Source organism: Falco rusticolus, chromosome 1, assembly GCF_015220075.1.
Source record: "Falco rusticolus isolate bFalRus1 chromosome 1, bFalRus1.pri, whole genome shotgun sequence".
Taxonomy (NCBI): Eukaryota; Metazoa; Chordata; class Aves; order Falconiformes; family Falconidae; genus Falco; species Falco rusticolus.
Genome location: NC_051187.1, coordinates 31,344,098 through 31,370,507, shown reverse-complemented (window position 1 = coordinate 31,370,507; position 26,410 = coordinate 31,344,098). Strand labels below are relative to the sequence as shown.

Genomic DNA, 26,410 nt, shown 5'->3' with positions numbered 1-26,410 from the left:
GTCGACAAAACCTGTCCAAGGGCTCCAGTTCTGGAAAATGGGACAATCAAAATATTTCAGCAAAACACCTAAGGGTCTACCACACTTAGTAACTAGACACACAGCCTTCTCTCTGCTCAACCACAACAAATCCTGTTTCACCAGAGCTGAGGTGTGAAGGAAGAGCAGGAATTCAAACGTCTGCAGCCACGGAGAGGCTGACGAGCTGGGGAGAGCATCGCATCACACACGATGGCATGCTATGCTCTTGAGCAAAGGGCGCTGGAGGTAATGATCACGCACATCAGCCAGTGGCATAACACCACCTAAAAGTCAGTTTCTCTGACAGCCATTAACAGAGCTAATTTGCCGAAGCTGGCTGTAATCACCGAAGAGGAAGCATAAGCTCAGCTCTCCTGCTAGTAAGGGACAAGACTAATGGGAATATCAAGCAGAGAATCCAGGCAGCAGCACTCTGTGGTCAGGGATGGCTGGTTATTCCTGGCACTCTGCTTAATGCATCTTAGTCAGGCTTTCAAACCTAAACCCCATCATTAGATTCGGGACTAGGGAACAGCCTTTCCTCTAGCTCAGGCAGACAAGGTCCACGGTACGTGCTCGTGCTGCCTTCCCTAGCCAGGCGCTCCTCAGCAGCTTTCACCCCATACGTTTTCCATCCTGCCTGACCTAGGGTACCAGCTTTACCCTTGAGCCTTTTACACCTTTTACCTATGGCATGAAACTTCTTGTAGCCAACCAGCTGCCCAAGTCAATTCCTTTGATGAAATGTAGCGGCCAAAAACCAGAAAGAAAAGAGAGAAACCAAGACGCAGGAGGTGACATGTGTTGCCTTCTTGTGCCTCGTTGAAGGGTCAGTGGCTGCCAGCAGCACTGTGCAGATAATATTGCTGTCCTATTAAACTCGAACACTGTCCATCAGTCAGGTGAAAAAAGAAACCACAAGGCTTTGGCCTGTTATGTTTGGGGAAGGTCAGGGAGATAGCAGAGCCCCAAAGCCTCCAACTGAAGAGGGGCAAACCTACTGCAGGAACTGGCATATGGCAGAGCTCACGAGCTTCCAAGATGTGCTTCCATCTCTCCTGTGAAGTAACAGGAGGGCTGCTGCAGCTAGATGGTCCAAGGATAGGAGATATTAAAAGGCATTATCCCTCCCTACAAATCTGCCTCATTTATTTCTAAAGAAAAAAAATATGTAAATGAGCACATATGTTGTCTTATTTATACTTCCAAACCTCTGAAAATAATATAATTTCTTTCACTACTGTCAATCAGTAAGGAAAAATACGAGGAGCTCCAATTAAAACCACTAGGAGGGAATAAATGGGGATGCAGGGCCTGTTTTGGAGGGTCATTTCAGCTCAAACAGTGCCTGGAGGTCTCAGTCCATTCTAGAAAAATCAGTGTGATGGCAAAGCACGTGTGGAATTGATCTCCAGCAGCCACCAAGGAGCCCAGTCAGCTCATCCTCACATATGCATAAAGACACCAGCAACAGGAAGGTACAGTTTAAACTGAATACTCATATTTTGTTTTCCTTTAGTAAAAGCAGGCAGGCAGCTTATGACTGAGAAGGAATTGTGTCCCACACCAATGTCCAAGGGTGCCCAGCCCTAGCAGAAAGGATGCTCTGAAACCTTTGAGATCTTTCTGCAAGCAGCAGTAACACATGGCCTAGGAAGAGGCTTCTCCAGGCAATGCCCTGAAGCAGCAATGATTCTGGCATTTCTGTTCCTTGACAGAAAGCACAAGTGTTTTTCCATGCAGCAATTTTTTTATTTTCAATTAGACTGCTAACACCTAACATAACCTGTGGCAAGGACTGTGGCAAGCTGCTGTGGTACAGTCGGCTTCCCTTCCCAAAGTGGGTTACAAATTCCAGGTGAGGGAGGAACATGCTAAATCCAGCCATAGCTTGGGATATAAAAGAGCCCAAGCAGCCACCAAAGATCTGCCTTGATTTGCTTCTGCTTCTTCACTGAGGATGTCTGATTTAAAACAATTTCTTGGGTACTTTAGCTGCTGCTTTTGCAACTCTTTGCTGGATCCGTTTCCCTCACTGCCCTGGAAATTCAAGGGTCTCCTCCAAAAGTGTCAGCACGTGCTCGCTGGTAGGAGGCAGAAGCTCTGAGCATCAGTCAGGAGGAGAGGGACTGGATTTCTTGCTGCACACCATGCCAGCCAGCTCTAAGCCAGAGCAAATTACACCATCATAAACCAGCTGTTAAGCAGCAGCATTACCAACCTCCCTGGAAAGCCAAGGAGCTCTCCCAGGCACTAGAGTTAACACGCAATTGGCCTACAAAAGCAGGTGGTAAAGATATTGCTCTGAAAACTGGCAGCTGAAACAGAAAATGCATCTGCAGGTTGTGGTTTGGTTTGTTGGTTTGGTTTTGGGTTTGTTTTTTTTACAATAACTCACTGTAATAGTAATTTTGAGGCTTGCATGAACCTTCCTGTAGTGTTAAGTGTTTTTTTGGTAGTGACAAATTCACCACGCATTAGATCACAGAGCTGTTCGCTGGCTGAGGTACCCTTTAAATTGGCTGAGAAAGGATCAGACAATTCATGCAAAGCTGTTTTCTTAACTAATCCCTGGAACTCCTTGTGTATTTGGCCAATGTTCAGCTTTTGAGTTAATTGCCACTGCGTACATGCACTGGGGAGGTGGGAGGAGTGCAGAGAACTGGAAATACCCACAGATCTCATCACACAAATTGGGGCACACAAAATGGAGGCTTAGTCATTTCAAACACTCCTGCTGCACCTGACTTTAGGGTTTTGGAGCTAAAATTTAGCTTCCACTTAAGACACAAGAAGCCCTTGCACATTTGTCTCCTGATCTTGGGGTTGTTCCCCTCCTGCAAACCCCTTCCTGGAAGCAGCCAGCAGTGCCTTAGACCACCAAGAAAAAAAAAAAAGCTAAACTTTTCAAATTTTATGGAGGAGGAAAAGGGAAAGGAGATGAGGGGAAGGGAATAACCCCAGACTTTTGAGGTATAAAAGCAGGCCCCTGCCCCCCTTGAAGGCCTTCCTGAAAGGAGCACAGTGGAGAGGACTCTCCCATGTGTACGTGCCCTGTCTGTAGAAGCAGCTAGCCTCATCCTGTGACTACTGCTTGGTGGACTTCAGCTTTTAGCAGGACTGTGCCAGCCCTGCCAGCAGGGTAAGTCTGCAGACATGCACCATGGGGCTGCAGCAACACTCAGGAGGTCACCCAGCCCCATGTCCTGGGGCAGCAGCAGCTGCAGCAATGCTCCTCCTCAGACACCTGTGTAAGGACACTACAGCCCTCTGGAAAACAGCTTATTTGCAGACACCTCCTAGATCATGCCCCAGCATGGCCAGGGCATCCCATCGAACGAACTGAGCAGCCAGGCAGGCTGGCTAGGGCAACGCACCACCAAAGATGAACCATGCTCTCCGAGACCCTTACAAGGCACGAGCTGTGCTTGGTCACCTGCAGAGACAGGGCTGCCCTGATGTGGCCCCACAGCTGAAGGGGTTGAGGAGATCCACCGCAAAGCAGAGGAACTACACTGAAAACCAAACACTTCTTCCTCAGGCTCACATTCAAATCAGTGGGACGGTGTGAGACAGAGCAGCACTTCCCCCTCCTGGGTGAGCAGTTATGGCTCCACACAGACAACTCTGCATGGGGCACCTCCATCAATGACTAGGAAGGACTAAAATTCCCAGCCTGTGCTTGTTCTGATGACAAAGCAGCATGAAATGCTTGCATATATGGAGTGTCACCATGGAAATAAGTCAAGTTTAATACCCAGGTACATACTAATCTGACTCAAGGCAGGTGCCTGTAGTGATTGAGCACCTTCCAGATATTTGCAGGCTGAGGTCTGCTGTTCCCAGCACATAGTCCAGCCACCTGCCTCAGCACGAAGACCAGCATGCAGCCAGGTGAGGGACACAGACATGCATGCCTCCCATTTAATTTCAGCAGCCTCAAGCTTTCTCACAGAAAAACTATCCCACAGCTTTATTTTTTGCTTCTGTTTTAGTAACCATAACATTTAAGGTAAAGCAGGGTTTTTTTTAAAGTCAGTTCTAGACCCCTGCTTACCACCTATGCCCTGGCCACAAGCACTAACCACGGGTCTCCCTGGGAGCCAGCAGAGGGTACAGGAAAGCCTACCTTTGCCAGACGTTCCTTCTTGTCCCACCAGTCATCAAATGCCCGGAACGCTACCACTTCAACCATCTTCCGATTCAGGTCCCTTTTCATGATAGCCTTTAGTTCCTTCACTATGACCAGGAGGACTCCATCCACAGTGGCTTTGTGGGGATCTTCCTTCTTCGGCTCGTAACCCGGTGGTGGAACCGATGGGTCAAACTTGGGCAGTGGTGGCCACTGCTGTCCACGACCAAGAGCTGCACCCATCGAGAAAGGGCGGTAGGGCGGAAGATTCACAAACTGCATCCGACCCGTCATGAAAGGTGGATACTGGTACGTGTTTTGTGCCTGCATCATGCGGCTCAGCATCTGAGTTTGCATCTGGAAGGACATTGGCATGCCACCCCACTGGTTGCCCAAGACACTTATCATATCCACTTGCATGACAGGGAACATGCCAGGATGGAACGGAGGAAGCGGAGGCAAGATGTGAGGCGGAGGGACCCCAGGAGGGGCAGGGAGCGGAGGTGGGGGGACAGTGACGGCAGGGTGAGTGGGTGGAGGTGGTGGAGGTAGTGGTGGAGGCATAGGGAAGCCTGGCTGTGGAGGCGGCGGAGGAGGAAGAGGAGGGAATCCTGGTGGTGGCATGGGGGGAATCGATGGGGCCATCACAGCTGTGTTGCTGACAGAGGAGTTCACCACAATGGTTTTGGCACATTCTGCGCTTGTGATGGGCGCAGGGTTGGTCTCGTCGTCGGAGATTTCCATGTCCTCCCCCGAAGAATGCTGACCCTGAGACAAAAGAGAGAGAAGAGGTGAGGAGCACAATTCGTTCTACATTAAATACCACAGCACCGGCTGCTTCAAACAAAAGCTAAGTTTAACACACATTTTAATTGGGAATGGAGAAAAGTGAGCGATGCTCTGAAAAGACAGGGCCCACTGAGCAGCTGGTGCCTATTGAAGCTTTTCTCTTCCACGTCAGACCTCAGGAAGCAGAGAGGTAAAAGCCTTCTAAAAGAGCATCAGCACCAACTGAACAAAAACCTCAGCTTCTATGGAATAGGAGGAATTGCTCCCATGCTCAGCACAATACACACAATCCAAGTATCTTTCACTGCAAGATACATTATCTCTTACTTGCATGTAATACTGACAGGTGCATTACACCATGAATTTTTATCCCTTAGTTTTCACCACACACAAAGAATTACCCTGGTTTTTAATTATAATCCCTGGCTCATTTGCTGTCAACTCTTAACCTCTAATTGTGGGAAGACAATACTTCCACATGGTTGCTGCTGCTAAAAGTTGTCTTGACTAGACCACAGCAATTCACATGCAAAAAAAGAACCCCAAATCTACTTAAACTACCTTTAAACATCAGCATCATAAATGCTGGGATTCAAAGACACAGCATATGTCAGGTTCTTGGGCAAAATGAATACTTCACCAGCCACAAGAAATACGTTATATAAAATGCTAAAACAATGTCCCACCTCCACTGTCAAAGGGATGGAAACTGGATTAAAACTGAGGGTGTCTGCTTGCTCTCAAGTCTCAAAGTTGCCTGATTAGGTCTCATAAAACAGGAAAGGCTCATGAGCTAGCCCCATCCCCAACAGCAAATGGTCACACCTGCACGCTATGTCCTACAGGTACTTCAGTCCTGAAGGTGTCTCCAGCACAAAGAAACCACACGTGTGACTGTCACACCTCCCACATATTGTTAAGACAAATCCTGATAAAAAATAAAGCAACCAAATACTGCTGGAAGACATACCCAGCACACTGACAGTTTATCTTCCTTCCTCACAACAGCTTCACACAAAAAAGCCAAACAGTTCGCATGTTGCCACCAGCTGATCTAAAGAGCATCCCCATGTTCACCAGTGCAGACCAGAGCACAGCAGCGATGCTCCACCTCCGCCAGAGCTCACCTGCCTGTCCTGGATGCTGCAGGCTCTAGCCCAGCTGAGGCAGTAAGAGATCATGATCAAGTGACCTTTAAGTGCCTCTCTGTATCTCAGTCCTGGAAAGAGTTTTGGAACTTGCTGGCTGCTTTCAGCCAAATCTGACTGAAGACCCCGAAGATGTTAATTTCTTCCATGTTTTGTGCCAGCAAGTGCCTCTCTATCTGCCCTCCTACTTGTCTCCCCAATCTGAAAGAAAAGAGCAATAGAGCTCAGCTCTCACCAGACGCTGGAGAACCTGCACCGGGGAGAGCTGCTGGGAAGCAGGCTTTGTTGACAGCTCTCATCCTGAAGCTGGTGTAATTTGATTTTTAACCTGTGAATTTCGCACGGGGGTAAGGGAACAAAAGAGCTGAGTTGATGACTCTGCTATGAACTGTAGCTGTATGAAACTGAGCAACCACAACTATCCAAATCAAACCAAATGCTTCGTGTTGTATCAAAGGTCATCTCTGCTACAGCAGCTACCACCAGAGAGCAGGCTGAGCACAACGCTTGCAACAGCAACTTTGCAAATCCTCCTGTCCTAGCACCTCCCCTCGCCCTGGCTTCCCTGCATTCTTCTGCTGCAGCATGAACACACCAGCTCAAGCACCTTGTGGGTCGCCCCAGAAACCCACTCACAGTTTTAGTGGTCTGAAAATGCCCAACCCCTCAGCTCAACAAGGAGACCACGGTCTACCCCCACAAAAAAGGGCTGAAAGCATGAGCATGGCAAACCCTGCAGCGAATGCTATCAACCCCCTGCTAACGGTAGCAGAGGGGACTCCCTGATAGTTGCTCTAGCGCATCTGTACACGCAGGGAGGTACTCCGAGGGCTGCTTTGTAAATCCTAAAATGAATAGCTAAAAAGAAATAGGAATAATAACCTATTGCACTCGAGTCTTTCCAAAGCCAAATCGTAGCACCTCCTGCTTGAGCTGTCCACATCTGGCTAACACTTCTAAGTAGGTCTCACACCCTGCATCCTCTCCCCAGCTGTTCTATTGCAGTCACGTCCCACACCGAGGATGCTGGGGAATGAGAGGACATTCTGCAGTTTCAACTACCGCAGCTCCAGTGAAAGGAGCAAAGATGATGACTGTGGCAGGTGTAAACAAGTTTCCTGCAAAACAGACCCCATTTTTCAGTCAGTGAACACAAAAGGCACTGTTAAAAGCAATGGCTCCAATTGCAAAAGCTGGATAATGCTAAAGGTCAGTGTTGGATAGGAAGCCAGGAGTGTTCAGGCTACCAAAGATAGACAAAATCAGCTTCCTAGTCACATAGTACCCTCATCTAATGGGGTACGGAAGAAAGTCGACCACAAAGTCTCAGTGGAGCACCAGCACCAGGCAGTGCCACAGGGAGCTCCAAGCCACAAATCCTCCCTGACCACTAGTCCTTCCTGCAGGATCCTGCTCCCTCCTAGGGCCATCTAACACCAGTCTCTGATGAGCACAGTCCCAGTCACAAAGTGCCTGCCCAAGCCAACGTGCCATCTCTTCCTGGAGCACCACACCAGCCCAGAACAGCCCATCTCAGCCAGTCCTGCCATAGGTGACCTGCACGCTCCTGCCCATCACCCAGAGCCCAGTCCCATCTAGCCCTTTACTCAGTCTCAGTACCAAAGAATCCTGCCTGATAAATGAGACTGATTTACCCTCTTGAAGGAAATATCAGCTAGAAAAAGCTGATCCTGAAACTGCAGAGGTGGCAGGACTAGTCAGACTCCATGTTGTAAGGCACAGCAGCTTTCTTCATCCATACATGCATTTATTTTTACTTAAGCTGAAATAAGAACTGCTAAAGCAATAACTCGCATTTTTTGAAGACCGAAAGATTTTTTGTCTTTTCTTTTTTTTTTAATTCTTCTGGTGCTCAGATGGGTCTGCAGGAAGCAGTAACAGATTTCCTGCTTCCTACAATGTTGCGCTGACAACTCACCTGCACTTGCACAGTGAACACAGTCTGTGCTCCAGTTTTATCCCAAGCAAGATGGAAAGGGAAAGAGAAAGACATTAAAAGGCAGGGAGAAACAGATCAAAAAGGTGGGGGAGGCAGGAGGAGAACACACGAGGTTAGGAAAGAGGTCAAACCAAAAGAGGATAATCTACAAGGAGTCTTTGAACAAAGTTAAGAGGAATTAATATTTAAAGTGGATGAGCAGTTACAGGAAAGTCATATCTAAAGGGGGAAAACATGGGCGCCAATTGAGTGAAAAAGATCAAGGTACAGAACAGAAAACCAAGGGGAGACATACAAAGATCTTCTGTTACATGGATTTTTTTTTCACTCACCTGTCTGAACCTGGATGTACTGTGGTTGCTACCAAATACCTCTCAGGGTAGAGATGAAAAATAGCTATACATTGTCCTCTCGAAGAAACCAGCTTCTAGCTGGCCTCCCCCTTTGCTCTCACAAGGGGAAAAAGGTGAGCCAATATATAGTATATGCAATGCTATGAGGATGTCATGGCCATCATTGTCAAAAAAGCTGTGTCGATCAGTCCTGGAGTTCACCTGTCCATTTCTGAGGGCATCTGGCACAACACTTCCAGAAAACCTCCCTTCAACCCACAGAGAAAAGCCATTTCCAACTAAATTAATTTCTGTTGCCACCTTTACTTTGCATTAATTAAGAGTTAGCAAAACAGGTATTTAATTATATGCATGACACATTTTTCCAAAGGTGTTTTAATGACACAAATTTGTTGTGAGAGATTCACATCAGTGCAACTGGTTATAAATGGCCTCGTTCATCGTTCACCCAAAATGCTAACTGCCACCTTTAATACCGGTACAGCGCGTTTTAGCACAGGCAGAGCCTCTCCAGTTAAGTGAGGAGAACACCCTGAGATCTCACTCCTGGATCAGCCTAAGTGACAGGGTAGAGAGCCACTGAATGCAGGGTGCTGGTCTTCTCTCAGAGCAATACCCAGCATTTAGCAAGCAAACATTCATACCTGCAGAAAAAAGAATCTACATCCTAATATTTGCATGCAGAACTGGCAGTTTCCCGATGTCAAGAGGCTGTTCTCTCCCCAATCCAGAGGAGCACTGACAGCATGGCAGTGGTTGGGAACTTCATCATACATGCCATTCACTACCTTTCCTACCAGCAGAGGAACTTCACATGCTCTCATTTCCTTTTAAAAAGGCCATCTGATAAAGAATTTACTCAGAATTTCAACATGCATCTTGAATACCATCAGCTTACAGCTAATTTCACTTAAATCTTCTGCTGGGTACCCTTAAATCTTCTGCTGGGTACCAAGTTGCTTATATTTGAGGTAGGGAACTTCTATCACTGAATGTAGCAACTACTCTGACATAGCCTGGCTGAGCTCTGGTGCATCAAAATAATGAAATGCAGGATCAATGGCATGCTGCACAGTGCAAGGTCATTAGTTTTAACAAAGTGAAGCATCCCATGCTTGCAAGAAGTAGCAAACCTTTAAGCCTGCTGTAACTTGCACTCGCAGAAACCAGAAAGAACAACAAAATTTACTCTTTAAGCCCTGAAACTTCAAAAACTCTGTATTTAAATACTGCACATCTTTGCCATATAAAATGTTAAGAAGCAGCTTTTCAATAAAGCTAGAATTAAAATCAGAAGTGGCTCTTGGATAAAAAGTTTTCATCACCTGGTCAAACAGTCATCACTTGGTTTTGGATTAAGTCCATCCAAGGGTCTAAAAAATTCGCACGTGAGCAAGTCTCACATTTATCCTTACAAAAAAGTAGGGAAAGAAAACCCTTCGGACGTGAGGGGGAGAGGACAACTGACCAAACAGGTTGCACACCAAGGCGCTGACAGAGCCGAGAACAGACTCCAGGTCCCTCTAACTTCCTATTCCCCAGCTGTGGCTGCTTCCCCACACTGAGCTCAGGCCGCACTCCTCGCTGCCCACGCTCTGCGTTTGACAAAAGAAACAGCCCTAGTGCGATACACTGTGATCCCAGGGTGAAAATAGCCCAAATTCTCTAATGCACAACTCCCTTCCCAGACTCCTTCAGCAGAGCATATTAAAGAGAACGAGACATTTCAAACCTGCCACATTTTTTACGCCATCACCCAGAACAAAAAGGAAGCCTGAAGATGCACACCAGCCACCTGCAACTCTTCCTCAAAGCCACAATTTCAGTGAAAAGCTCCTTTAAAAAAAAACAAACCAACACATTCAACTCAGGCCCACAGAATCCCACCATTCACTTTGCTAACAGAGTGAAATACCTCTGGCTGTTCAAAACCTACATATTGGAGCAAAGTGAGGGCTTCAGAGGTATTCCCAAGTTCATTTTCAATCTGCTTTTAGCTAAAGAAAAGCCTGCAGGTTCCCCATGTTCTGGGCAAAGCACGTGAAGAGGAGCCAGGCCTCTGAACTGCCCTCTTTGCTTACTGGGAGTACAACACTCGGGCACGATGACATGGCAGAGGGACCATGCTAAGCATTCACACCTCACGGTGTCAGGCATGAACAAGGCAGACTCAGCACTGTAGTTACAATACATGCAAATATTTTTACTTTGCTAACTATAATTATAGTTATCTCCCTCTGAAAGAACACACACAAGGGTGGTACTTTGCTGGTGTTGTAGAAGGGGAATACGGGAGGGCAGAGCTACTCAAGCTGGTTTGCCAGCAGTTTAGCTACAGCAGCAAAAAAAAAAAACCCCACAGAGCTGCCTGCATCTTCCCAGGTGAGCTTTCAAGCCTGTCCAGATAACTGTGCTGTCACCAGCACCCGTGGTGGCCCATGTCAGCCAGCACACCACCACTGCAGCTGGATCTACGCTGAAGTTTGTTTACTGCCTCCTCCTTTGGGCATCTAAGAGAGTACCCATCCTCCTGCTACTGTCAGAGCAAGCAATTGCAATCACAGCAGCTTTTAATTGGGACAGCTTTCAGGTGTATTTGTACTATAATAAAATGCCCGGCTCAGTAACAGGCAAATTGAAAGATTAACATTACAGATCAGTGATTATAAATATCGTCAGCAACATGTATTTCTACCTCAAGAGCTGAAGACTGCAAGATTTTTATATAGCTATATATTTATACAGCACTTTGCAAATCTAACTCGCAGGCAAAGGTTGTAAACAAAGCAGAGCAAAACACAGATCAGGGCAATGGACTCACTGCTGTGTCCCACAAAATGGGGCACCAAAAAAGCTGCAATGGAGCAGGGATTTCTCCCAGAAGGAGAGATGTTACTTGGGTGTTTTGGTTTCTTCATTATCAATTGCGAAAGTATCTTTTGCTACTTGAAAAAGAGAATTCAAGCTCTTAAGATGCCAATATCCTACCTGACACATACACTCTATTGGTTCAGCTTGTGTTTTGGTCTCGTTTTTACCTGCAGTGCTGCTTTGGCACAGACAATTCTCCCCACGCCTACAGGGCTGCACAACGAGTAAAACAAGTGACAATAATATTGAAGTACTCATTGTAAACATACAGCACGGTAAACACCAGCCGAACTTACACCACTTTCTTTTTTTCTTCTAATGTCAAAAGGGAACTTTTAAGTTGATACTTCAGACCACAGAAGGATAGAGGGAGAATTCCCCAGACGTCCCCATCAGTCCCAGAACAGGGGGACAGGGGTGAGGAAATGCCACCATGGTGCCTGTTTGCATCTCCCAATGTGCTGCCTCAGGTGCTGGTCCCTAATTAGACCATCCTGTACATGGGGAGATGCCACAAGCTGGGATTTGGAAGGATGCAAGGAAGGAACTCACCTGGGCTTTCAGCACACGGCAGGAAAGGCTCAAGAGGGGGAGGCACACAGAGCTAACACTTACAAAGGGAAAAGGTCTCCTCTCTCACTTCCAATGTTTCTTGACACTAGAAATATAAGTAAATCAACTTGTGTTTTTAAGGACAGATGGAGAGCTGGAAGGCTGCCCAATGGTCCTTGCCATCATTAGAAAATCTAGTGAATTAAGATGACAAAAAGAGCTGAAATTACTCCTGTATGATGGGCAGAAGTGCCAAAGACAGCATCCCAGACTTACGTAAAACTGCACTGCCAGTTTCCTGCAGGCCCTCTGATGCACTGAGCATCAGAGATGGGTCTCGACACTTCAGTGCACCATTTCAGACTCCAGAGGGGATTATCCTCTGCCTTTTCCCTGCAGGACAGTGGAATAACATCAGTGTCTCCAAGGAAAGGAACGGAACAGTAGCTTCAATCAGTATTTCCCAAAGCAAAGCCCCTGAATGTTAGACATAGGCCATGAAATGGTCCATGACAAAACCAAAAAATAAAAGAAAATTAATGCAACAATTGAACAGGAGTTCAGGCTATTTTTGCTTGACTGTACATAGACTCTCCAGTGGCTGTATCAAACAGGGCATGGATTCTTCTTTCCAAAAGTTGAGATGCATTCTGGAGTAAGAAGCACCCATTCAGGAGCCTCTATGCATTACCATGAGATAAAACCCTTCTTTTAGTTAGCAAGCAATCCAAGGAAGGACAGATAATTCTACAAGAAGCAGAGGACAGAGATGGGAAGCAAATGCAGTGCCGTTAGTGGTCGGAGGTAACCAGATCTTCACTGATTCAGAAACAAGACAACTTGAGAATGTGATCTCAAGGGGAGAAGACTCCACCAATGTTCAGTAGTTTCAAAAATCCATTCTCTTGCCAAGAGAGCACCACACTTCAGTTTTCAACATGACTGTCAAGAGCCCACTGCAAGAGCTTCCTAGGGCAGCAATCATCAGAGCCATAAATTAAGTCAGTGGATGAACATCTGCCAGATTTGCCTCAGCAGAAAGCCTGAAGAGGTAAACTGGCAAAGAGGGCAATAACTTGCCAAGGGGGTTGCTCTGTTTTTTAGCAAGTGTGTTACCTTCCACAAAAGGGGTGGCTTAATTCAGATCTTTCTCTCTTCTGAAAGGGAAAGGAGGCTCTGAACTGCAAGCTTCATGGCATATGATGCAGTTACACTGCTCCTGTTGGCAAGATCGCTGAAGAAGAGCTATTTGGAGATGCCAGATATTGCCCCTGGGCTTCCAGCATGCACAAGAGACTCACTGGTGCCTGCAGACAGCTCTAGGAAGCATGCAGGCTAACATAACATCCTTTAGGTCCACATTCATCAATGCAGAGACTTCCAGACCCCCTGACCGCATAGATTTGAGCGGAGACAAACATGAACATACAACTGGACAGATCACAAAATACAGTGAGAGTATGAGGCGGGGGAGTCACTGGCCCCCAGCCCAAGATCAGGGATGCCTGGGCAGCCCATGCGTGCCCCAATGCAAAGCTTGCCTGGACAGTCGTCCCTTCTGCATTATGTGAACAAATCCGAACTGGCAGGGCGAATGTGTGCCAATTCAGGGGCTGTGTCATGCGACCATAGTGTTTTTCATCACATATGAAACACCCTAAAATTGGATTTACCATCTTATGGAACCATGGCCTTTTCCCTCAAGTCTTAAGTAGATCTTATTAAGGGGGAAAAAAGGTTTCTTTATGGGGGGAGGAGGAGGTAAGGAAAAGGAAGGTGGAAAAGAGAGAGGGGTGTTAACATTGGGGAGCCATGTAACAAGGCAGGCTCTTTCCACAGCAATGGTTGTTCTGGTTTCCCTATTTCAGATGGGGGGAAGGGATAGCTGAAGAGCTATTTGCAATCTAACTTCAAAGGCTTTAGTCGACTGGGAAGCTAAGTCATGCATAAAAGGATGGTAGAGTGGCAAGAAAATACCCCCTACAGATAAATTAGTCAGGGAATGTTCTCTGCTTCTCCCAAAGACTTTCATACAGCCAGACTGGCTTTACCCAGGTAAAGCCCTTTTCAGACACCAGGTTCAGTGGTGCAGAGTCCTGGGAACAAACCAGCCAAATCCAACAGAGGAACTAAACAGTCTCTCTGAAAAAGAGAAAGGCAGCAGTAAGCATGCAATAGGCTTCTCTGTCATTTTCTGCCATCTCAGCTATTATCAGTAGATATTATTCTAAGGTCTGTCCACACACAAAAGATGCAGAGCTTGAGGCAGCATCTCCCTCCCTAAAGATGCAAAGCAAACCATGGAATTTTGGAGAAATCCCACTGTATATGGAGAATTCATTTCCCAAATGATTCTGAATTGCTCCATTCTGTTCTTCACACCGGCGTGCAGAAATGCACCCTCATTTCTAGAGAGCAGAAGGTACTTTACAATCAAAGATAAAGGGAATTGGCAATACTAGATCAGAGTCCACCTATAAATAAAACAAAACAAGAAAAAGCAGTAACTGCATGTGCAGAGTACACAGATACCTTACAGTTCAGTGCCAGGCAGGAGCTCGTATGCCATCCCCTGAGCTTACCCTCATAATTAAACCTTAGGTCAAATGAAGCCATGAATTCAGATCTTGCTACCAACAAGGTGATAAGCAAGCAGATAAGCTTTGAAAACAGTCTAGCTTCCCAGCTGATATCAGCCTATTGAAGACTAGGTTGTACACATACTTTATTTGAACAACTTCTAATCAGCAGAACTAGGACAGTTTGATAGTCTTCCCCTTTTACATACTACTACTATACCCTCGAGTATCTGAAATCACGTGGCTATTACAGTTATGGCAGCATTTTCAGTGCTCCCTGCACTTCCAGTTAGGACAACAGCAGTTTCATTTGTAAGACCTGGATGCCTGCAATGCAAACCATGCAACGTTGAGTCTCCTCAGAAGGGAGGGCAGAAATGTAGGAATCAAGGTCTTGAAGGACAACAGACAAAAGAAAAACAAGAGGAGTTTTTGTTAGATCATGCATCAGTATCATCTTTTAATGCTCTTCTGCTGGCTGCCGTCTGCTCTCAGACCCAGGTGCCATTAGCATATCCTGAGGCAGCAGTTCAGACACTTGCCTTCCTTCTCAAGAGGCATCTCAAATAATGAGCCTGGCTTCTCCCTCCCCTCTCTCAGAGTTTGAGCTTATCTTGTCCTGAATTTCTAGGGCACTGTCCTGATCTGCTCAAGTGGCTGGGAAGCAAAGAGGACTAACTTCTTTTTGGCACGCACAAGAAAACCCAGGAACCTGTAGCCCACAGCTGATGGAGGTAGCTTAGAACAGCCCCTTCCAAACAAGCCTTTTCCAAAGTACAGCTTTTACTTTCCAGAAAGTGTGGAACAAACAAAAGGAAAGAGTTAAAGTCCTGATTTTTATGTGAGCCTTTCCCTTTCCTGAACAGTTTTGCTGAGATTTCATGAGTCCTCCACTGTTGGCCCGGGAGGTCACACAGACACAGCACTACTCTCCTCCCAGCAGCTCTCTTCTATCCCAGTACCAGCTATTCAAGAAGTAGTACGAAAGCATGAAAGAAGGAACACTGTGTTAATAAGGTCTTCCGGACCTCATTAGCATCCTGACTGCAGTCACGGTGGCAATACAGTATGTTTTCAAATAAAAAAATCTGTGGCCTCCGGTTCTGGAGACAGCCACTGTCATCATCCCAAGAGAGGACAACAGGATCTCTGCTGTGTTTCTGAAATCCCCAGCAAAGCTACTGCAGAAGACCATTCAGCCAGTCCATCTGATCTTGACCGTCTGACAAAAAGCATTAACCACTTCGGATGAAGCCCCCACCGCAGGTGGTGCAAGTGCTCCAGGCCAGCTGGGAAGAAGCAGTACAGAATGACCCCGGGGAATGAAAGGCTCACAGGACAAAAACACCTCTAACTGGCTTCGGCCAGACTGCGAGCCCTTTGCAGCAGTGGCCACAAATGATGACTGGCACCCTAATGAGCTTAGCAGGCTCCACTCATTTTCTGAGCATTACAACACAAGCTAACAAGTCCTTCCCAGCAAAGTGCCGTCGATGCATTAAAACCCAGCTAGACCGCCGGTGACGCTTCACTCCAAGGAGCCTATTTCAAACAGCTAAAGCAGCTGAGTACAGATGCTCTTCCTCAAAAGTAAGGGTGAGGCCAGCAACAAACACTTCCCCTTTGGTAACATTTCTCTTCTCTTACGGATCTTCTCTCTGGAGGCATCTTTATTTTTTCACCGCTTTATTTCCTGCTTAGATTTTCCTTCTCTTGCTGTATTCTGATTCAACTAAGTGCAGTCAGAAAGGAGAGAATCAAGCACATCTGCTGAAGTACATAACATGTTCATTAAAACAATAAAAATCTTCCTCGCTCTAAGACAAAGCCTAAAGCAATATCCAGCCAGAAACACCTTCCAAGTTGTCCCTCTCCGAAACCTGCTCAGTGAGGGAAAGGCAACTTTTTCCCCATACCACTTCTCTTGGGTGATGGAAACACAACCCTTGTGGTTGCCAACTGTTGACTGATTCCTTAACAAAAATAATCTCTGTGCAAGACATGACATTTCTCATGGCCTTCTAGAAGATACCAAACTTCTGCTATTAAACTATCCCTACTATATGCAAAATAAATTGTGTAACCACAACTGTTCTAAATTACCAGAGTGGAAATACCCCACGGCTGGGCTGCATTCCCACGGCCATTTGTGCAGGCATAAAATATTAAAAAAAAAAAAAAAGACAAGAGGTAAAGTACGCTGATTTTCCCACCTGTCGCCTAATTAACAAGCAGGAGGTTGAAAACAAACACATGGAAATACTTTTCATCTAGAGCAAAATTCAGCTATGCACCTCATTGCCACAGGATACTACAAAGACTCAGAAGTGCAGATGGGTTTAAGAAATGATTAGATGTTTGTGGAAGACGGGTCCACCAACAACTACTGAACATGATCGTGTCCTAATCTGATGGTCATGAGTAGCAGAGAGACCCCAGGGGAGCACCACTGCATACATCCTGGCTGTTGGTGGGGTTTCTGCACAGCACTGACTGCTCTGACCTCCCACTGAAGGTCTTTCAGCAACCTAGAAGAAATAACCCCCAACACCACAGACAACCAAGGAAAGGTAAAGACCTGCCTTTTCCTTGCTTACTCATGGGTTAGTCCAAAGTCTCTTTCCGTTCTCTCTTGCAGCAAAACCATAATCAAGCGCTACTACAGATGACCGCTCAAGCAGAAGGGCTGCAGGCACATGGGCAGAACCCTTCAGCAGCAGCCACCAGTGGCAGGTCCCCCACGCTCTCTGCTCCTCGGACCAACCACCCCAGCCCTCAGGCTCTTTCAGGCCTCCCCATGTTGGTGACAGCTTTACTCACTTCTTTAATGCTTGCTTTAAAGAGCTTTGGCAAAATGATGAGTGCAAAGCCCCACAGAAGCACACCGCAGCACAGCATCTCTCCGTACCTGAGCAGACATACTAAACCACTCTCAGTCACACAGCGGTCATTTTTATTTTTTAAAGCAGCTTTCCCATTAGATTGGTTCATTAGTTTGAACTTACATATGAACTCTTGGAAAGGCAGGTTACTCATTTAAAGAGCTGTGTGAAACAGTTGTGAGAAAGACACAAAACCAGCCAAACACAGCTCTGTGCTCATGCAGTTGCTGATTCAGGTGACCAGCTGGAAGGCACAGGCATTTATTATTATTTTTTTTTTTAGCAGTTGTACAGGAACAGCTGGCTTGGTGGTTTGCAAATAATAGTTTTTTGCTTAGGATGGTTTATCCTCAGCACCTTTTGAAGCACCAGAGCCACATGGCACTGCTTATTTATACCACATACCATGATCAATACATCTCACTGGATGTGATACTAAGGTTGTGCCTCAGTAAGAACAGAGTTACACCGTGCGATACTCTTGATATTAGAGCTCAGTCAAAATGGTAAAAATACTTCAAAAACTTGGTCATAACATGGGTTCAACATTCATCCTTCTCACAACTCAGTTTGTATGTTTAGCCCCCAATTCACTTGCAATAAAATCTAGTCCTCACACCATCGCCATCCCAACTCAGAAGTTTAGAGACCACTATTGAGCTGCCCTTTTGATTTTTAGTTTTTATTAAAGGCATGGTACTATGTAAAGCTCAGGTTTTCTTCAGCTTGGACACTGAGAGCAGACCCACACAAAACCTTCCAGAGCAAAGACAGAGGCCATGTGCAAGCTGCACCTACCGCACAGTGGTTAACCCCCCCAAAACAGTGCAAACCCACCAGTGCAGTTCCTCATGTCTCCCTCGCCTGCCTCCCCCCCTCTCTCCACAACCCCAGAGCAATACACAGCCTCCCGAGCTGGGCTGCAAAAGCCAACTGGCATTCCCCCAAAGGACTGTGCACCCACAACAGCCATGCCAAAAAGCACCTCCCTAACTGCAGCCTTGTGCCACAGCCCTTTTGGAGCACATGCACCCCAGCAACGAGCCAAGACAGAGTCATACAACAAGATTTCCTCAAGCTGAAGTCTGAGCATCCAACCCAGCAGGGATCACGGCTTAGTTCTGGTGTCTTGCAGCTAGGCTGGGTGCTCCCTGCTCCCAGCAAATTTAAAAGCAATCCCAGCATCAGGTCTCCATCAGGGCTGCCTTTTGTCACCAAACTCACACTGTCTTCCTGCCAGCTCTCACTGACCTCGAATACACCTCAAGTTTGCAAAACCATGTGCTGTTACCACTTTTCCAATTTATTTTGGGAGATGCATCCCACCTGACATTGTATTAAAAAGCAAAGAAATTCACTGAGATTCTCTTGTCAAAATGCATCCTTTCACACACATCTCCATGGCATGTATTCAACCAGTAGATTGCCCTTCATGTTTTACTGTAATTTGAATAATTTTATGCAGTACTAAGGATTTTCATATTTTCCAAGTAATTTTTTTCCCAGACAAGTGCAAAATACTTGTAGCACCATGATAACAGTTGCTCGCATTTATTTGCGTCCTTCAAAGACAGTATTTCAATTATCTGCACTGGAAACTCCCAGCCACATCTGCGGACCAAAATGCCACATTTGGCAACCACTTAGCAACAAGGACTGGATTGGGAAAGTGTCCCCAGAGCCAAGCACCAACATTAAAACCAGCTCCTGCTTCCATCAAATAACACTATCACCTGAACTATTTTTTTTTTTTGCCTGGGACACACAAGGCACCAGAAATAACAAGCTCCTCCAGGAGAAGGGAAACCTGGAAAGATGCTGCCTACTTCAGCAATCCCTCCCCAGGCTCCAGAGGGAACACCTCCCCAACATGGGCAATGCACGTTAATCCTGCATAGTGGCACGAAGGCACACCACTTGGACGTAAGCACAAAACTGTATCGCTCACTGCAAAACAGCTCTTTTGGGAAAAATCTGGATATAAGAAAGCAATTCACACTCCACATCATCAACAAAACCAGCAAACAACCAATTCCTTGATCAGGCCAGCAAAGGGCCATTTCAACCCCACGAAAAACCAAACCCAGCCCTTCTTCCACACCACCCAACCTGCACAATCCTCAGCCCTCTTTTTCCTAAGGCTCCATGCCATTGCACTCATTGATACAGGAAATCTGGGCAGTGGTGAGCCCGAGGACATCCCACCCTGAATGCTTCAAGATGCAAGCAAAGGGGAAAGATGGGAAGGACTGGACCCTGGTGAGACCATCTCTGCTTCTCCTCTTCCTCCCCTCCTCACCATTCTCACAGCCTTTTTCCTTACGACCTCCCTGACTTACTGCCTGATATGGAGAAAGAGAGATTAGGCAAAACGCAGGTGAGGTGGTCAAAGGTGTGCAATAAATTGCACTTAGTACACAGTTATCAGCTCCACATAAACACATACTCCACAAACCCACACATTCAGAGCAGCCAACAAATCCAAATGCCACTCAAAAGCACCTGAGTCAAAGCACCCAAGTCTCAATGAGTGAAAACTGGAAGTTCTGCTACAGCTCTCAGACCCTTTTGCAACCAAACCCTCCAAACCATTAGAACTCTCCCAGCTTTGAGTTCGAGCAGCAGTTTCGCTTCCTCCCTGCGCTGTGCCTGCGCAGCACGCACAGTGCCCTCTATGCAAAGAGCGATTGCTGGAGCCCAAGCCGCGAACAACTTCCTTTACTCAAACTGCTCCTGAAGCAATACTTTTGCAACACCCAGAGGAGTGAACCTATTCCAACCTGGGGAGAAATTAGAAACCCCAGTTTGCCATCTTGCTATTTTACATGCATCTTGACCTCACCATGCCTGTCTGCACCACTGGAACCTTGCAAAAGCAGTCACTGGCTTTATTTTAAACAAATAAAAAACATTTTTAAAGACTTTTTTTTTTTTACCTTTTTTTCTTTTTAAAGACTTTGTTTTTAAACAAGCTGAAAAATCTGAGCTATCTTTTTATCATGATGAATGGGCATTTCCAAAAGCAAGCTCTGCACTTTCATAATAAATCCTGAGACAGCAGTAACACGTCTGGGTCAAAGGAGCCCTCGTGGGCAGGTACGTGATGAGCAGAGTTAACGAACTCACAGGTTTCGTTTTGAGTTTTGCCCCATCTTCACTAGGTACAAACAAGTACCCCAAACCGAAAATTAAAAGCAATAGAAGGGGGCTGGCAAAGTCATGGGACTCAAAATTGATGTATACGGAAAAACCGTTCTACTGGTGAACTGTATCTATTTAGAGGACTCCAGGAAAGGCAACAGCCAGCAAAAATTTGAATAAGTGCTCGTCTGTTCACTGCTCTGTGTCAGACACAGCCACATATAGAACACAGCGGCTGCTCCGTCTTCTTCACAATCAGACCCAGAAATTAGTGCTGTTCTGGCGGCTGCTAGCACAATATGCTAACAGCAATTATTTTCTCAATGTTTCTACTGATTACCTAAACACTGGCACATTTTCTCAGTGTCACTGCATGTTGCAACACACGCTGCCATCCAGTAACTTATCTGCATTCTCCCTTGGTCACTTTTCACAACCATCAGATGTGAAACACAACTAGAATGATAATGGGTTGGAGAAACTGCAAGGAAAACGTGTCATTTCAATGTGAGGCTTCACAGCCTGCATTTATGACATCTGAACATTCGATATCATCACTGCTAAAACACAAGTGTTGAAAAGAATAGGAAGAACTCTGTAAGCAGCAAAAAGAAGATGCCAAGGGCGCTCTAACTGTAAATGGTCTGCAGAGCTCAGACTTGCAAATATTATTCTGCCATAAGCTATATGCTCTGGTTAAACATTGTAATTTGGATCTAAGTTTCCAGTGCAGCAGAGCATCTATAGATTACATAAACACAAAATAGGTAGTGCTCTACCTATTAACAAGAGATTCAATTATACATACCCAGTCCACCAAGAACTGAAAATTTACAGAAAGTCACTGGTGGCAAAGTAGGGAACAAACTGAGCTAGTGGCAAGAGTATAGTCACAACTGATTTATAAAAAGGGACGGCAATGTCATCTCTATTAGGTATGCAAAATGCAAAAGCCTCAAAGTCTTGGCCTGGTATAAAGAGAGTGAAAGAACCACTCGGCCTCCCAACCACAGCCTGCTTTCTATTTTTCAGTTACACTCCAGAGCATTTCACCATTTCTAGTGCTGTTATCAACAAGAGGCATGTTCTCTCATTCTACTGAAGCTGTCAGGTATCCAACAAACCCAAACCACAAACAGTCAGGTGTTTCTCTGTTTAGTTCCCCCCCTCCCCCCGCCATGAGCATACACATATGAGGGGGGTGCATGACCAGGAACACCAGGTGAATCCTATGCAATTCTGCTCTGAAAAAGTGACTGCAAAAACCACACCAGGCTTGTTACCTCTCACTGTTTCCTATACTGAACACATCTGGCTGGTCCAGCCCTCTGCTCTGCTAACCACCTGCCTTGCAAGCACTCTGGAGCCGAATACAAAAAGTCAAAAGTAAAATACAACTTAGCAAACACAAAGCAACTTCCCTACTTTGTGTACATTTCTGCAGGAGCAGCAGGTTTTCATGTGGTAAGTGAATCAGATGTAAAGGAAGCAGTCCCTGCCTGTGGTCTTCAAGTATCAGCTCTGGAAAAAGAGGTAACGTAACAATATCCTCCTGCATTTCCACTGCTTTGGGAGCCAGGACATCCTTACCTTGGTCTTGACCAGGTTATATAGGAACCGACTCTCAGCCCTGAGCATCCCCAGGATGATGCAGGGCTGCAGTCCTGCCCCAGTGTGCTCCCTCCGCTGGACATGGAGGCTGAACAGATCTCTGAGCTCTCAAAAGGGTCCAGTGTAGTGTCGCATTTAAATCACCTTTTGAGGGATTTGTGTGCTGCCTTTCTTTTCTGAGCAAGCTTGAACTCCACAAGATCCCCTGAAGTCCCTGTGGCTTCTCACTGCTGCTGTGCATGGGTCAGAGGGCAGAACTGAACCCACAGTTTAAGCAGCTCACTCATTTTAATTTCACAGGTTTAACATGGCTGGTGTAATTCACATATAAAACCACAGCAGTCATCCAAATCTTTGCTGCCTGGGCATTGGCTGGCTACATTTCTGGAAATTCGTGATCATAACGTATACCTATTTTTTGAGTTTCCATTAGGAACCGGTTCTGTCAGGCATGATCACATTCACAAGAGCTCAGGAGGCAGGAAAATTTGAAAAAGTGTTTATGAGACTGGGCATAAATCACAGCTCTTGGGTTTTTCTCCCTTCTTCAATTAAAAAAATACATTCAGAACAACCATTCCCCACACGTACTCCCCCCATCTCCCTCCAGAAATGATGAATCCCACTCTAGCTGTAAATTGGATCCCAGGTGTACCCATATATATTATACATACATAACAGCTACTTATGGGCATAAGGGCTCTTGCACAGTTACTGTGGAAACCAAGGTATCAAATTTCCTGGCTCTTACGACTCTACCTTCTCAACCTTAATGTTCATTTACCTTGAATAAATCACTTCTGCACTCTCCAGCCCAGAAACATCCCCCAGTTGAGTGTGTTTGGGTTCATCTTTAGGAGGCTCCCTCTAACCCACTGTCAATGTCCCAGGAACATGGGGCTGCCTCTGAACCCACACAACCCACAGGTGGGAACAGGGTGCAGGAGCAGAGCATCCTGTTTCAGCCAGAGACTGACCTGCTCCTGCACAGCACAACTCCAAGGGGCATCAACTGCTCCTGGGGCAACCACTGCAGGTACTGCTGGCAGAGAAACCCCCTGCAGCTCCTCTCGCTGCCTGGACAGCATCGGGGCACTGCTTTCTCTCACAGGTGCTCGTGACCACTAAAAGGTTGAACTTCGCTCTGTAGGAAAGGGGAATCATTTACCAGCTACTGAAACACAGCCCAGTCCGTACGGGATGCTGCAGCACAGAGCAGCACAAGGCACGATGCAGTGTCTTGAGGAGAATATCATCGCATCCTGCTAAGGCTCCAGAGAGACAATATGACACTTCAGCATAAATTTCTTCCAGTTCTGGCCGTGACCACACAAGAACCCGAAGATACTTCAACATGAAGTGCAAATTCAGCCCAGATGTAACCTCAGGGACTTCAGCAGAGCTCACTGCAGGACTGGGCCTGACCCACCTCATCTACGTGTAAGCACAGAAATTCTCCCTGGGTAACCGTGAGAGGATCTGCTGTACACACACACACAGCTTGTCACAAGGATGCTGATGCTGTCCTGTAAGAGGCAGCTCAGCATCAAAAACATTTGCAACAGCCGACAAACACTGAGAGGTGCTGGTGACAGCAGCAGCTTTCATGGCCTCTAGGGCTGCTGTGCACTGTGTGACTTCCAGTTTGCTCCCCAAACCATTTGCTAAAACTCACAGCAAGCACAAGAACTGCTCTCACCTCATTCATGTTTCAGGATCTTCACTTTTATGATTATCTTTGGCATTTTTAAAGCACCCCTCCCATCACAGTAACTAGGCGCTTAGCCAAACTACCAGGAAGACAGGAGTCTTGATCCCACAATTAAAATGTACCTCTGTATTTATAAATCTCAAAGAATACTATTGTCAGTCATACGGTCTTCCTAGTACACACTGGCTACACACACAAACTAAAACGTTCATGAGCTGAAACATGAAAGGCATCATCAATATACAACAAAGTGACTTGTTACAATCCTGTCACCCTCCCCAGCACACACAGGCAAGGCCTCTTCCTGTAACAAGCAAAGCAACAAGACCTGGCTCAAATGGGATGTCAAAACATCAAACTGTACTTACTCAACCTTTGCACTTCTGAAACAGCAAAGATCCTGTGAAAAAAATAATTACAATTCTTTCCTTGTTATCTCTCAAGAACATAGGAAGGAAAGCTTGTATATTGCTATCCTCAAAAATTTTCCTAAAATAACAAAGCAGCTCAGCTGTTTCCTTTCCTTGCCATCTTCTAAGTTTATTGAAAAAGCCCTCTCTGCCTTGTTGCCCTGGCTGACAGGTAGTGTTGTTTGTTTGCAAAGGATCCCTTTCCTCCTCTTACCTCGTACTGCCCACATCCCACTCTTTTCCACCTCTCAGTGCTCGTCCCTTGGCTAAGCTCAGCAGGACTTTCTCTGCAAACCATAATCAGTGCTCTGAGGTTAGTCGTAGTTAGGTGTTGCAGACAGATGCACAGCCTTTCCCCTCCCACACCCGAACTCCCTGCCAAGCTCTGGCTTAGGAGTATCATACCGGATCTTGAAACCAAACTCCGGGGTCTTGCATGACAAATCAGAGCAATTGCTGGGGCTTGGCTGTACCTCCTTTATTTATGGCAAGTCTGGGGTGGTTAACTTGCCTGACAATCTGACAGCGCTTCACCTATGGAACAAATGTTACCATACTGGCGATCATTGACAAAGATCATGCTTGTTTTGACAGGAAACAGGAGTAGGTCCTTGAAAAGCACCTATTGTCTCAGGAAAATCCTCCCTGCAACTTTGCTGGCATCCTTATGAGTCCTGAGATTTTCCCAGCTAGAGCACCCGTTCTAAGAGAGCTGGCCTGGGGCTGCTCTGACCCTTGAAGAGCCAAATATGAAGTAAATAAGAAGTTCAAACTCTACGCTTTATTGCTTCCTTATGATTCTTAAGGAGACCTCCCTACACTAACATACCATTGCTGCTCTGCTCCCCACGCCACACAGTCACTAGAAATACTCGGGATCTGCCTTCCTTCTGTTTTGCTGGAGGATTCTCTGAACGACTGGAAGTTGAATAGCGGTATCACAATAGGCTGAAGCTGGAGGTTCAGCTTTCCAGCCCTTAGACAGAGTCAATGCCCCTCTCTAACTCAGTTGGAAAGCTGCAGCTCAAATTTCAGCCTATGTTAAGTCACTGTTCAGCTCTGCTTCTTCAGCAAAAGAGAGGGAAGCCAGGAGAGCCTTTTTCTAAAGCAAAAAACTTGGGGGGAAGAAGGGCGGGGGAAGGAAGCAAAAACACATGGAGATGTTTTTTTGTGCATCAGAAGGAGCAATGAAAGGCGCAGGCAACTTTTCCAACATGCCAGAATAGCTTAGTGTGATTTGTAACCAAGAGGAGGGTTGCATAAACAGCTCCAACAACAAACATCAAACTTCTTTGAGGGGAGGAGACAATTAAGGCAGCAATGACCTGCACCGAGACCCTGCTACCACCTTTCTGACTTCTGCAGAGGATAGAGACATTTATATCACTTTGTATCACAGAACCACAAGCGCGAACTTCTGACACCAGCATCTCATTAAGGGGAGACAAAGACTTAACATGGGCTTCAACGTCAGCACACTTCTGCCCCATATTGCAACCCACAAATATAACATTCCAGCCAGTCCCCCAAGGCTGATGTCAGCTACCCAAAGTGCCTGACCCCACATACCGTGCTGGCATTCATTCATCTTCCTAAATATGCTCAGAACTGGCTGCAACCCACTTGCATGAGAGCAAGGACAGCAGATACAAGCCCAGAATGGCAAGGAGATGAGGGAAGCCTTCCTCATGTGTTTTTTTTAGATGAGGGATGCCTTCCTTGTGCTTTTTTTTAAACAAACTGAGAGTTATCCCCTCTTAAGCCTGCCAGACCCAGCTCAAGCAATCAAAAATTCCATTCCTAATTAATACATCATCAGGTCCCACCGGCCAGGGACTTGCCTCCCAAGAGGGGAGCCTAGGCCAGGCTAAATGATGAATGAGAGACCTCAAGCAGCTGAATCATTTCTATAAACTGGCAACTGCAAGGACAAGCAGGTTTGGAAAGGCATGTAGAAAACACAAAATATCCAGTACAGTTACAATTATTTTTTTTTCTATTTAGCACTGAGACCTGCACTACCTTACTGCTGCAGTGGTTTTCCTCCAGTTAAGCACTCTGCAAAGCCCACAGCTACAGGAGCAGCTCCTCCTCTCCTAAAATGCAGCCACTTCTCGGGTGAAAATGTCACAACTGTAGACCACTGGAGGGAAATCCACTCTGCCAGCTTAACCCCAGCAAACTTTCATGAGAAATTAAACTGATCTCCCACACTCGGGACACTTACAAAAGACCAGCCTTCTTGGATGG

The 26,410-nt window shown here is 46.2% G+C and overlaps 1 protein-coding gene across 1 annotated transcript in view; it reads right to left on the bottom strand.

Annotated features, from left to right (window-relative positions):
- SETD1B (SET domain containing 1B, histone lysine methyltransferase) overlaps window positions 1–26,410 on the bottom strand; it is a 53,636-nt gene that overhangs the window by 17,353 nt on the left and 9,873 nt on the right. The window contains exon 7 of the mRNA XM_037375471.1: window positions 4,151–4,921. Coding sequence (XP_037231368.1) covers window positions 4,151–4,921 — 771 coding nt within the window. The remainder of the gene's footprint in view (window positions 1–4,150; window positions 4,922–26,410) is intronic.